Here is a 12,968-nt window from a genome sequence, read left to right as displayed (position 1 = left end):
AAGGTCATGTGTGCCATGCCCAGGAAGGCAGGGGGACATCCATGTGGAGGTGGGGTCCAGGTCTGATGCTGACAGGTGGGTAGGTCTGCTCACAGCATTGGCAGGAAGTCTTTTGGGAGTGGGGCATCTCAGACATGGTGGGATTCAGGATGCAGGGCAGGACAGGAGGCTGGTCCAGGGGTTAGGGATGACAGGCCCTGTGAGGGGCAGGTGGGAGTCCCTATGCAGTGGAGCTGCCTGCCATGGGTCATCCTGCCTGCTGTCCCCGAGGCCCTGCCTCCAAAAGGCAGCTGTGTTGCCAGGTTGATATCTGTGGCCATTTCTCATTTGCTCTCTGTGCGTGTGTCTGCTCCTCTCAGGCCTGACAACCCCTACACCAAGGTCCTGGGGCCTGAGCGGGCTCTGGGAGGAACTTGTGCAGTGGTGCGAGGGGCCCGAGACTCTTGGGAATGGGGGCTCAGAACAGGCCCTGCCATGGTGTGGCTGGTGGCTCCCTGATGGGGCCCGGGTCCTCAGGGGCCCTTATGGGAGCCTGGTCACTTCCTGCAGGGAAGCAGATGAAACAAGGTAGGATGAGGCCACCCCCCACATCCCGAGGGTATCCTAGGAGCACCCGGGCCCCTATGGTGCTTGAACTGTGTGGATGAACATAGCATCTTTGCCATAGGAGCACCGGGTGACCTCATGGAGCATGGGTGCCCTCTAGTCTGGGAGCAGCTGTCAGAGGCTGCGGCCATGATGTGGTCTAAGCAGGGCAGCCTGGGGTATGCGAGGTGGATGAGGGACCTGGGACCTTGAATCTAGCATCAGGTACAGTCTAAGACAGGATTGACCATGGAAGATGCTGGCAGATGTCCCCGTTGGCCACTCTGTCTATCTGTTCTGTGGGCACTATGACCATTCCCATGCATGTGTCCATGTCCTGAGGTCCACTGTGGATGCCAGCTCCTCTGTCTCCCTGCTGCCCAGCCCCCACACACTGTGATCCACCCATGTGTCCATGTGTCCATTCTTTGATTTCCTATTTGCTCCAGGGTGTATTTCATTGTTGAGTGTCCACATCCTGACTTCTTAAGTTACTTGGTCTGATGCTCTCTGTGTCACCTTGTTCCTCCCCAGCCCTGCCCGCCAAGTTCACAAAGAGCCTGAGGAAGGAAGAGGCCACAGAAGGGGCCACAGCAAAGCTGCACTGTGAGTTAAGCAAGGTGGCCCCCGTGGAGTGGAAAAAGGGGTCTGAGACCCTCAGAGCTGGGGACAGAGTCAGCCTGAGGCAGGACAGAACTGTGTGTGAGCTGGAGATCCACGGCCTGGCTGTGGCAGATGCCGGGGAGTACTCGTGTGTGTGCGGGCAGGAGAAGACTTCGACCACGCTGACTGTCAGAGGTAAAGATTGAGTGTAGTCATGTGGCCCTGTGGCTTGGTGTCTCCACACTGTGACTATGTCACCATCTTCTCCCTGTCAGACTCCGTGGGCATCTGTGCCTCTCCAGCTGTGTCCTCCTGGGGACTCTAGCCTTCATCTCCCCATCCAGTATTTGTCCTGATGTTGTGTCTGGGCTTGTGTCTGTCTTTCCTGGGCCATTTGCCTCCTATCCACCCTGTGCTCCATTCACTCATTCATGCCGTGGCCCTAGGCACTTTGTGTTGTGCTTGTGGGTGTCTTGTCCTGGACATAGAGTCCCCGAGACAGTCTGGAGTCCTCCTGATCCTTGGTTCTCCCCAGCCCTGCCTGCCAAGTTCACAAAGAGCCTGAGGAAGGAAGAGGCCACAGAAGGGGCCACGGCCACTCTGCACTGTGAGCTGAGCAAGGAGGCCCCTGTGGAGTGGAGGAAGGGGCCCAAGACCCTCAGAGCTGGGGACAGAGTCAGCTTGAGGCAGGACGGGACCATGTGTGAGCTGGAGATCCGTGGCCTGACCATGGAGGATGCTGGGGAGTACTCGTGTGTGTGTGAGCAGGAGAGGACATCGGCCACACTGACCGTCAGAGGTAAAGACTGTGTGTGGCCACCTGAGTGACTTCCCCCTGCCTCTTGGTCTTTGTTCCCCTATGTCTCTCAATGTTGCTGTCTCTCTAGGACCACACGATAGCCATGTGGAGCATCCCACAGTCTCACACTAAGAACACACTGGTCAGTCCTGTCCAGGCCCCGGGGTGGATGGTACGGGGACCCCCAGGAAAACATGTACAGATGGGCATCACAGTCCAGGAGAATGGCCCAGGGCTCCTGGCCTGTGATCGGGCTGCGGATGGGCACGCATCCTGGGCCCAGGTGTGGGGCTGGGAGCATGTCATACACATGACGAATGTGTGAAGGAGGACTGAGGGCAGCACTGGGGTGTTCAGGGATAAGGTGGCCCGACAGGCCAGGCCCTCCTTTGGTGACAGGGTTTGATTGCCCTCTGAAGGGCTCTGTCCCACTTGGCTTGGGCTGCAGGACAAACACTGTCACGGGTCCCACACTCGTAGTGGCTGGAAGTCTGAATCCAGGTGTTGGGACCCAGGAGCATCCGTCCTTAGAGTGTACACATTGTCTCCTCCCATGTCCTCACGTGGCTGTCCCTTTATTCGTGTCCTGATCCCCTCTTGTTAGGATGCCAGCATGATTAATGACCCGCCCAGTGACCTTCTTTACCCTAATTACCCCTCTGAAGGGTAATCATATTTCCATATGTGCTCATATTCTGAGGTCTCGGGGGTACAACTCCAGGATACAATTTGCTGGTGGGACAAGTTTGTGCGTGACACTCTGCCCTCTTACATCCCTGGAAATGCATGTCCTTCCCACGTGCAGCGTATGCACACCCCGTCCCCAAGGCTCCAAAGCCTTACCTGAGTCCAGTGTCACCACAGAATCCAGAGTGTGATGGAAGCATGTGCACCAGGTTTGGGTGACACTCAAGGTGGCTTCCTCTCAGCCATGAACCTGCGAGGTCAGACTGCACACCTCCCAAACGCAGCCGCAGGACATGTACCGGACGCGCATTCCTGTTCTGAAGGGGAGAAACGGAAATGAGGGAAGAGGTCCCTGGTCCCTGGAGACACGACACTGGGCAGGAAAGACTCCTGGATTTTAAGGCTGGACAAGGAGCCTCTGGCTCAATGCTCTGTCCTCTGGGCCCACAAGTGGTGCCGTGGGCTGTGGGTAGATGTGGCCTGGCCTGTGGATCCCATGCCGTGGCAGCCCTGCAGCCTCTGAATTTCCCTTGCTTTCCTTCTTTGCCCTTCTTGACGAGTGATACGTGTCCACAGTTGGGCAGCTCCATGGGTGCATCCCGTAGGACCCCTGGAAGTCTGATGGTTTCCTCCATTTCAGCCTTCGCCTCTCTGATTCAGGCGTGGCTGTAGCATTTCTGCATGCTCTCCAAAACTTCGTTGGTCTCCCATGCAGCTCTCAGGAGTGTGGCTCATCAGACCAGCCTTCCGCACACCCTGCCTGGGTGACCCTACCTCTGTTCCCGCTTCTGCCCTGCTCTTACCTGTGTTTCACCACAAGGAGTGAGAAGAAATCAGGATGCTCCCTCAACTCTCTTCTTGGAGATCTTTCAGCTAACCAGTGCAAGTTCACTGCTCACGAGGCCCACCTTCCACAGATTCTGGGCAGAATTCATCCACCCACAGACTGGGCAGAATTCATCCAGGTTCCTTGATACTTCCTACAGATACTACTTTCCTGAAAGTGTCCAGTCAGCTGTTTCTCATTGCCGATTTGGGCCTCACCAGAAGTGCCGTAATGCCTATACTGACCCCTGCTCCCATGATCTACTCCAGGCAATCTAGATCTATCCGGCTGTCTGTCAAAACCCAGCCTTCACTCAACATCAGTTCCAAAGCTGGTTCTAGAACTTGAGGCCTTTGTTATGGCAGGAACCGCTCCTGCTATCAAAACAGGCATGACTGAGATATTGAGAAGTGGCCTTGACATTGGAAACGTGTAGTCTCCCAGTCCTGGAGGCTGGAGTCTGGGATCCAGTCAGGACAGGGCTGGTTCCTCCAGAGTCCTCTCATTGGCTTGCAGATGACTGCCTTCTCATGTCCTGTGTCTTCACGTAGCTGTCCCTCTGTGTGTGTGTGTGTGTGTGTGTGTGTGTCTGTGTGTGTGTCCCAATGTCCTCTTCTGATAGGGATCCAGTCATATAAGATCAGGGCCCACCCTAGTGACCCCCTTTTACCTTAACCACCTCTTTAAAGACTCCATCTCCAGCCCTGTTCTGAGGCCCCCTGGGGCCTTGACATGAATTTGGGGTACGGGAGTCACCCCACAACATGGTGTGACTAGGGTGGACACTGGTCACCTGTAACTTTAGGACCTCATTGTGCCTACAGTTGGAATTCCAGGTGACAAGGGCCCAGGGGTGTGGTTAAAAGGCCATGGCTGCATCCATCATAGTCTTGGAAATCTGAGCAGGAGAGTGAGTGTCTGGTGGAGTCTGGACAAGAACATGTGAGGTGGAGCAGAGAGGGCCTAGTGTGGGTGGGGATAGAGTGCAATGAGCCCAGGTGTGGGCAGCAAGAGATGGATGCCCTGCTTTGGCTGGGAAACATGGGGTGAGAAGCAGCAGTGGAGCAGTGAATGTCATGACCCGAGGTGCCTCATGGGCATTCTTCCATGAAAGAGCCATAACGTCATGTGTGAGTGGGAGGAGCCTGGCTTCAAGCTCAGTGCAGGTGAGGCCAGAGCTGGGCTAGTACGAAAGGTCGGGGTATGAGGATATTGAGAAGACATGACACCTGGAAGGAGGCAGCCCCTGGGTAAAATGCCCCTCAGGGCAAGATGCCAGAGGCCATTGCAGTCGAACATGAGCTGATCTGCCTGTCCTCCTCCATACTTCTGCTTTGTTGATCCCAAGTGTTCACGTCATGCCCCAAATCCTCCAGAGGGATTGATGACTTCTATCCATCTGACCCTCCACAGCACTGCCTGCTCAGTTCATCCAAAATCTGAAGACCCAGGAAGCCATGGAAGGGGACACAGCCACACTGAACTGTGAGCTGAGCAAGGCAGCCCCTGTGCAGTGGAGGAAGGGGTCCAAGACCCTCAAAGCTGGAGACAGAGTGAGCCTGAGGCAGGATGGGACCATGTGTGAGCTGAAGATCTGTGGCCTGGCCGTGGCAGATGCTAGAGAGTACTCATACATGTGTGGGCAGGAGAGGAGGTCGGCTATGCTGACCATCAGGGGTAAAGACCACGTGTGGCCAAGCAGAGCTGTGATCTGGTGTCCAGTTGACTTCATGACATCCATCTGCACTCATTCTGTTTTCACGTTCTTTCTCTCTCACATTCTCTGGTGTCACCTGCCCTGTTACTCCATCGAATCTCTCCCCTTCTGGGCTGTTGTGTGAACCACTGGAAGACAGCATCCCAGCCACTTACCCACTCCTTGGTCATTGCTGGTCCTGTTGTCCCATGGGACTCTGTCTTTTCCTCTGTGCTATTGTGTCCTGCCCTCACCAATCCTCTGTCCTGTGTCTGACTCGCCAGCTGTGCTAGCCAGAATCATACACATTATGAGGCTTGAGGAGCAATCAAAGAGGCCATGGCCATACTGTGCACAGGACAGCCTGAGGGAAACCACAACCCATAGTGTGTGCTCAACACACTTAGTAAATGGCCCGTGTCCATTTATTTGTCTTTTCTGTGTTACTTGTGTCCTGTCTCGTCCATGTGCTCAGAGACCGTGACTGTGTCTGTGTCTTTCTGACCATCCCCAGCTGTGCCCGCCAAGTTCACAAAGAGCCTGAGAAAGGAAGAGGTCATGGAAGGGGCCACGGCAAAGCTACACTGTGAGTTAAGCAAGGCATCCCCTGTGGAGTGGAAGAAGGGGTCCGTGACCCTCAGAGCTGGGGACAGAGTCAGCCTGAGGCAGGATGGAAACATGTGTGAGCTGGAGATCCGTGGTGTGGCCATGGAGGATGCCGGGGAGTACTCGTGTGTGTGCGGGCAGGAGAGGACATCGGCCATGCTGACTGTCAGGGGTAAAGGTCATGTGTGGCCACGTGGGCCAATGTCTTGGTGTCTGCATGTTGTCCATTATCGCCACCATCTCCCTGTCAGACTGTGGGCATCTGTGTGTCTTGAGCTGTGTCCCCCTGGGAACTCCAAGCCTCCATCTCCTTGTCAAGTATTTGTTCTGGTGTCTGTGTCCAGGCTTGTGTTTGCCTTTCCTGGACTGTTTCCTCACCCACTCTGTGCTCCATTCACTCATTCGTGTTGTGGCCCTGGGCAGTTTGTGTGGTGCTTGTGGGTGTCTCGTCCTGGACATAGAGTCCCCAAGAGAGCCTGGAGTCCTCCTTGGCTCTCCCCAGCCCTGCCCACCAAGTTCACAAAGACCCTGAGGAAGGAAGAGGCCACCGAAGGGGCTACAGCCATTATGCACTGTGAGCTGAGCAAGGCGGTCCCCGTGGAGTGGAGGAAGGGGCCCAAGACCCTCAGAGCGGGGGACAGAGTGAGCCTGAGACAGGATGGGATGGTGTGTGAGCTGGAGATCCGTGAGCTGGCCTTAGTGGACACCGGGGAGTACTCGTGTGTGTGCGGACAGGAAAGAACATCAGCCACGCTGACTGTCAGGGGTAAAAACCATTTGTGACCATGTGAACCAGTGGCTCGATGTGGGCACATTGTCACCATATCACCATCTTCTGTGTAGGACTCGTGGGCAATTGTCTCTATTCAACTGTGGTTTCAGGGTCTCCTGGATCCTTATTGTTATCCAGCACATGTCCTGCTGTTGGTGTCAGTCCTTGTGCCCCTTGTTTCTGCAAGGCCATTTGCCACCTCCTGTTGGTGCATGTGTATCTCATAAGCCCCACGGCCCTCTGCAGTTGTGGGATCCTTGTGTGGGTACCATCTTGGACACAAGTGCCCAGAGAGCCTACTGTGCTCCCTGCTTCTTGGCTGTTTCCGAGCCATGCTGGCCAGAGTCATACAAAGTATGAGGCATGAGGAGCCACAGAAGAGGCCACAGCCACATTGTGCACAGGCTGGGCTGAGGGAAACCACAACACACAGCACATTTAGCACACTTAGCATTTGGCCCATGCCCAGTTGGATTTGTGTGTTAACTTCGCTGTTCATGTCATGTCTTGTCTAAGTGCTCAGACAGTGATCATGTCTGTGTCTTTCTGACCATCCCCAGGCCTGCCTGCCAAGTTCACAAAGAGCCTGAAGAAGGAAGAGGCCATGGAAGGGGCCACAGCAAAGCTGTGCTGTGAGTTAAGCAAGGTGGCCCCCGTGGAGTGGAGGAAGGGGTCTGAGACCCTCAGAGCTGGGGACAGAGTCAGCCTGAGGCAGGAAGGAAACGTGTGTGAGCTGGAGATCCGTGGCCTGGCTATGGTGGATGCCGGGGAGTACTCGTGTGTGTGCGGGCAGGAGAGGACATCAGCTATGCTGACTGTCAGGGGTAAAGATCATGTGTGTCCACGTGGGCCAATGTCTTGGTGTTGCATATTGTTGCTATGTCACCACCATCTCCCTGTCAGACTCCGTGGACATATGTGTGTCTCCAGCAGTGTCCCCCTGGGAACTCCAAGCCTCCATCTCCTTGTCAAGTATTTGTTCTGGTGTCTGTGTCCAGGCTTGTGTTTGCCTTTCCTGGACTGTTTCCTCACCCACTCTGTGCTCCTTTCACTCATTCGTGTTGTGGCCCTGGGCAGTTTGTGTGGTGCTTGTGGGTGTCTCGTCCTGGACATAGAGTCCTCGAGACAGCCTGGAGTCCTCCTGATCCTTGGCTCTCCCCAGCCCTGCCCGCCAAGTTCACAAAGAGCCTGAGGAAGGAAGAGGCCACGGAAGGGGCCACGGCCACGCTGCGCTGTGAGCTGAGCAAGGCGGTCCCCGTGGAGTGGAAGAAGGGGTCTGAGACCCTCAGAGCCGGGGACAGAGTGAGCCTGAGACAGGATGGGACGGTGTGTGAGCTGGAGATCCGTGACCTGGCCGTGGCAGATGCCGGGGAGTACTCGTGTGTGTGCGGGCAGGAGAGAACGTCAGCCACGGTGACCGTCAGGGGTAAAGACTGTGTGTGGCCAAGCAGAGCTGTGATCTAGTGTCCAAGTGACTCGTGATGTCCGTGTGCACTCATTCCATGTTCACGTTCTTTCTCTCCCCCATTCTCTGATGTCACCCTCCACTGTTACTTCGTGAAATGTCTCCCCTTCCCTGGGTGGTTGTATGAACCAAGAGAAGCCAGCATCCAAGCCACTTTTGACCTGTCAGTCCCTGCTAGTTCTGTTGTCCTGTGGGAGTCTGTCTTGTCCTCTGTGCTACTGTGTCCTGCCCTCAACAATTCTCCATTCTGTGTCCGACTCTCCAGCCATGCTAGCCAGAGTCATACAAAGCATGAGGCTTGATGAACCATCAAAGAGGCCACGGCCACGCTGTATATAAGCCGGTCTGAGGGAAGCCACAACGCACAGTGTGTGCTTGGCACACCCAGCAAGCACATGGCACATGTCTAGTTTGGTTTGTGTCTTTTCTGTGCTGTTAGTGTCTTGTCTTATCCATGTGTTCAGAGACTGTGATTGTGTCTGTGTCTTTCTGACCATCCCCAGCTGTGCCCGCCAAGTTCACAAAGAGCCTGAGAAAGGAAGAGGCCATGGAAGGGGCCACGGCAAAGCTACACTGTGAGTTAAGCAAGGCATCCCCTGTGGAGTGGAAGAAGGGGTCCGCGACCCTCAGAGTTGGAGACAGAGTCAGCCTGAGGCAGGACGGAAACATGTGTGAGCTGGAGATCCGTGGTGTGGCCATGGAGGATGCCGGGGAGTACTCGTGTGTGTGCGGGCAGGAGAGGACATCGGCCATGCTGACTGTCAGGGGTAAAGGTCATGTGTGGCCACGTGGGCCAATGTCTTGGTGTCTGCATGTTGTCCATTATCGCCACCATCTCCCTGTCAGACTGTGGGCATCTGTGTGTCTCGAGCTGTGTCCCCCTGGGAACTCCAAGCCTCCATCTCCTTGTCAAGTATTTGTTCTGGTGTCTGTGTCCAGGCTTGTGTTTGCCTTTCCTGGACTGTTTCCTCACCCACTCTGTGCTCCTTTCACTCATTCGTGTTGTGGCCCTGGGCAGTTTGTGTGGTGCTTGTGGGTGTCTCGTCCTGGACATAGAGTCCTCGAGACAGCCTGGAGTCCTCCTGATCCTTGGCTCTCCCCAGCCCTGCCCGCCAAGTTCACAAAGAGCCTGAGGAAGGAAGAGGCCACGGAAGGGGCCACGGCCACGCTGCGCTGTGAGCTGAGCAAGGCGGTCCCCGTGGAGTGGAAGAAGGGGTCTGAGACCCTCAGAGCCGGGGACAGAGTGAGCCTGAGACAGGATGGGACGGTGTGTGAGCTGGAGATCCGTGACCTGGCCGTGGCAGATGCCGGGGAGTACTCGTGTGTGTGCGGGCAGGAGAGAACGTCAGCCACGGTGACCGTCAGGGGTAAAGACTGTGTGTGGCCAAGCAGAGCTGTGATCTAGTGTCCAAGTGACTCGTGATGTCCGTGTGCACTCATTCCATGTTCACGTTCTTTCTCTCCCCCATTCTCTGATGTCACCCTCCACTGTTACTTCGTGAAATGTCTCCCCTTCCCTGGGTGGTTGTATGAACCAAGAGAAGCCAGCATCCAAGCCACTTTTGACCTGTCAGTCCCTGCTAGTTCTGTTGTCCTGTGGGAGTCTGTCTTGTCCTCTGTGCTACTGTGTCCTGCCCTCAACAATTCTCCATTCTGTGTCCGACTCTCCAGCCATGCTAGCCAGAGTCATACAAAGCATGAGGCTTGATGAACCATCAAAGAGGCCACGGCCACGCTGTATATAAGCCGGTCTGAGGGAAGCCACAACGCACAGTGTGTGCTTGGCACACCCAGCAAGCACATGGCACATGTCTAGTTTGGTTTGTGTCTTTTCTGTGCTGTTAGTGTCTTGTCTTATCCATGTGTTCAGAGACTGTGATTGTGTCTGTGTCTTTCTGACCATCCCCAGCTGTGCCCGCCAAGTTCACAAAGAGCCTGAGAAAGGAAGAGGCCATGGAAGGGGCCACGGCAAAGCTACACTGTGAGTTAAGCAAGGCATCCCCTGTGGAGTGGAAGAAGGGGTCCGCGACCCTCAGAGTTGGAGACAGAGTCAGCCTGAGGCAGGACGGAAACATGTGTGAGCTGGAGATCCGTGGTGTGGCCATGGAGGATGCCGGGGAGTACTCGTGTGTGTGCGGGCAGGAGAGGACATCGGCCATGCTGACTGTCAGGGGTAAAGGTCATGTGTGGCCACGTGGGCCAATGTCTTGGTGTCTGCATGTTGTCCATTATCGCCACCATCTCCCTGTCAGACTGTGGGCATCTGTGTGTCTCGAGCTGTGTCCCCCTGGGAACTCCAAGCCTCCATCTCCTTGTCAAGTATTTGTTCTGGTGTCTGTGTCCAGGCTTGTGTTTGCCTTTCCTGGACTGTTTCCTCACCCACTCTGTGCTCCTTTCACTCATTCGTGTTGTGGCCCTGGGCAGTTTGTGTGGTGCTTGTGGGTGTCTCGTCCTGGACATAGAGTCCTCGAGACAGCCTGGAGTCCTCCTGATCCTTGGCTCTCCCCAGCCCTGCCCGCCAAGTTCACAAAGAGCCTGAGGAAGGAAGAGGCCACGGAAGGGGCCACGGCCACGCTGCGCTGTGAGCTGAGCAAGGCGGTCCCCGTGGAGTGGAAGAAGGGGTCTGAGACCCTCAGAGCCGGGGACAGAGTGAGCCTGAGACAGGATGGGACGGTGTGTGAGCTGGAGATCCGTGACCTGGCCGTGGCAGATGCCGGGGAGTACTCGTGTGTGTGCGGGCAGGAGAGAACGTCAGCCACGGTGACCGTCAGGGGTAAAGACTGTTTGTGGCCAGGTGGACTGCACGCATGCCTGTCCTTGTATATGTCTCTGCATCACCACTGTGTCTCGGGCTCTTACCTGCTCTGTGCCGTGTCCACTCACTTTGCCAGTCGTTTTTGTCTGCTCACTGTCCCCCATCCTCGTGGCCTCACGTGGTCATCCTGCTGGTGGGGTAGAATCCCCACCTGGTGTCCCCCTCCCACCTTACCCCAACCTGTCCAGCTTTCCTGCCCTCATTGGGCCCAGTTGGGTGTGGGTACTCCCCTCTTGGGCTGACTGTATCTCCCCTCTGCATCGCTTCCCTGCAGCCCCACAAGTGGTATTCAGAGAGCCACTCAGGAGCGTGCAGGCTGAGGAGGGTGCCTCGGCCACACTGCGGTGTGAGCTTTCCCAGCCCAATGCTGCTGTGGTCTGGAGCAAGGGTGGCCTGGAGCTGCAGGCTGATGGGCGCTGGGAGCCTCGGCAGCGGGGCTACACTGCGGAGCTCGTGCTGTGGGACCTGCGCAGAGAGGACGCGGGCGAGTACACTTGTGCCTGTGGACCGCAGGCCACCAGTGCTACCCTCACCATTACAGGTGGGCCCCAAGGCAACACCTGTCCCAGGGGCAAGTCCCTTGTGCTTTGTGCTGGGCCTCTGGGATGCAGCACCTCCCTGGGAGTCCCTTGGGGGATAGGGGCTCCTGTAGACATATCAGTCCTGGCAGGAGCCTCAGCCCCCATGATTCCTACCCTGGTAGCTGAGCCCCTGAGGTTACCCCTATCCCTTGTAGCCACACCCTTGTGGTTCCCCCATGCACCCTTGTGGGAACCCTGGGTCTTGCCCTCACTTTCTCCCTAATCCCCACAGCTGTGCCCCTGTGGTCTCCCTGCACTCCACAGCTGCACTCCTGTGGTCACTCCATGCACTCCCTTAGCTGCACCCCCGTGGTCTCTACCTGCACTCCCATTGCTGCACCCTCATGGTCCCCCTGCACCCCATAGTTGTACCTGTGGTCTCCCTGCACTCCCATAGCTGTACCCGTGGTCTCCCTGCACCCCACAGCTGCACCCTTGGTCCCCCTGCACTCCTATAGCTGCACCCTTGGTCCTCCTGCACCCCATAGGTGTACCCGTGGTCTCTCTGCACTCCCATAACTGCACCCTGTGTCTCTCCCTGCACTCCCATAACTGCACCCCCATGGTCTCCCCCTGCACTCCCATAACTGCACCCCTGTGGTGTCTCCCTGTGCTTCCATAGCTGCACCCCTGTGGTCTCCCTGCACTCCCATAGCTGCCCCTGCACCTGCCCTCACGCTGCCCTGCTTCCCTGTAGCTGCACCGGTGCGCTTTCTCCGGGAGCTGCAGGCCCAGGAGGTGGATGAAGGTGCCACTGCCCACCTGCGCTGTGAGCTGAGCCAAGAGGGTGCTAGTGTGGAGTGGCGCAAGGACTCCCTGCAGCTCTTCCCTTGTGCCAAGTACCAGATGGTGCAGGAGGGAAGGGCTGCCGAGCTGTGGGTGCACCACACTGAGCAGGAGGATGCTGGCCACTATACCTGTGACACGGGCCATGCGCAGAGCACGGCCAGCCTCTCTGTCCGAGGTGAGCTGCTCAGCGGCTCCTGCCCTCCCTGGGGTCTCACCCCCACCCTGGGAGCAGTGGGCACTGTGCTCACCAGCCCTAAGCACCCCTCCCTGGCCCCCCAGCCCCTAGGCCCACATTCCAGATAGAGCTGCAGAGCATGGAACAGGAGGCCGGCAGTGTGGCCCAGCTACGCTGCCAGCTGAGTGAGGCAGAGCCTAGAGTCCCAGTGCAGTGGCTCAAGGAGGGTGTGGAGCTGCATGTGAGTCCCAAGTATGAGATACGGCGTGTGGGGACCATGTGCGAGCTGCTGATCCATGGGCTGGAGGCCAAGGACACGGGCGAGTACGTCTGCATGGCCGGTGGTCAGAAAACCATGGCTTCTGTCATGGTCAAAGGTGAGCCATCCATGCCACACCCACTGCCCCGGGGGAACACTTGGCCTGGCACCCACTAGGGCCAAGTGCCCCTCTGGACGTGGCTCTGAGGCCTTTGCAGTTACAGGCTCTTCTCCTTTCTGCTCACTCTGGTGTGGGTGGCCCCAGCATGCAGGGGGACAGCATGTCCTAGGACTTCCTGAAGGGCTTGCC

The 12,968-nt window shown here is 56.8% G+C and overlaps 1 protein-coding gene across 33 annotated transcripts in view; it reads left to right on the top strand.

Moving 5' to 3' along the window:
- Positions 1 to 12,968, top strand: part of OBSCN (obscurin, cytoskeletal calmodulin and titin-interacting RhoGEF) — a 156,058-nt gene that overhangs the window by 85,419 nt on the left and 57,671 nt on the right. For 22 of the 33 annotated variants that reach the window (XM_030315066.1, XM_030315196.1, XM_030315270.1 and 19 more), the window contains 12 exons: positions 1,120 to 1,383; positions 1,724 to 1,987; positions 5,711 to 5,974; positions 7,135 to 7,398; positions 7,737 to 8,000; positions 8,543 to 8,806; positions 9,143 to 9,406; positions 9,949 to 10,212; positions 10,549 to 10,812; positions 11,129 to 11,395; positions 12,133 to 12,399; positions 12,504 to 12,776. In XM_030315066.1, the coding sequence (XP_030170926.1) occupies positions 1,120 to 1,383; positions 1,724 to 1,987; positions 5,711 to 5,974; positions 7,135 to 7,398; positions 7,737 to 8,000; positions 8,543 to 8,806; positions 9,143 to 9,406; positions 9,949 to 10,212; positions 10,549 to 10,812; positions 11,129 to 11,395; positions 12,133 to 12,399; positions 12,504 to 12,776 (3,183 nt within the window). Of the gene's footprint in view, positions 1 to 1,119; positions 1,384 to 1,723; positions 1,988 to 4,913; positions 5,178 to 5,710; positions 5,975 to 6,304; positions 6,569 to 7,134; positions 7,399 to 7,736; positions 8,001 to 8,542; positions 8,807 to 9,142; positions 9,407 to 9,948; positions 10,213 to 10,548; positions 10,813 to 11,128; positions 11,396 to 12,132; positions 12,400 to 12,503; positions 12,777 to 12,968 lie in introns of all 33 variants that reach the window. The other 11 variants (XM_030315328.1, XM_030315083.1, XM_030315110.1 and 8 more) reach the window with 11 other exon arrangements.

This window comes from Lynx canadensis, chromosome A1 (assembly GCF_007474595.2).
Source record: "Lynx canadensis isolate LIC74 chromosome A1, mLynCan4.pri.v2, whole genome shotgun sequence".
NCBI classification, from domain to species: domain Eukaryota; kingdom Metazoa; phylum Chordata; class Mammalia; order Carnivora; family Felidae; genus Lynx; species Lynx canadensis.
This window is presented reverse-complemented; position numbering and strand designations above follow the sequence as displayed.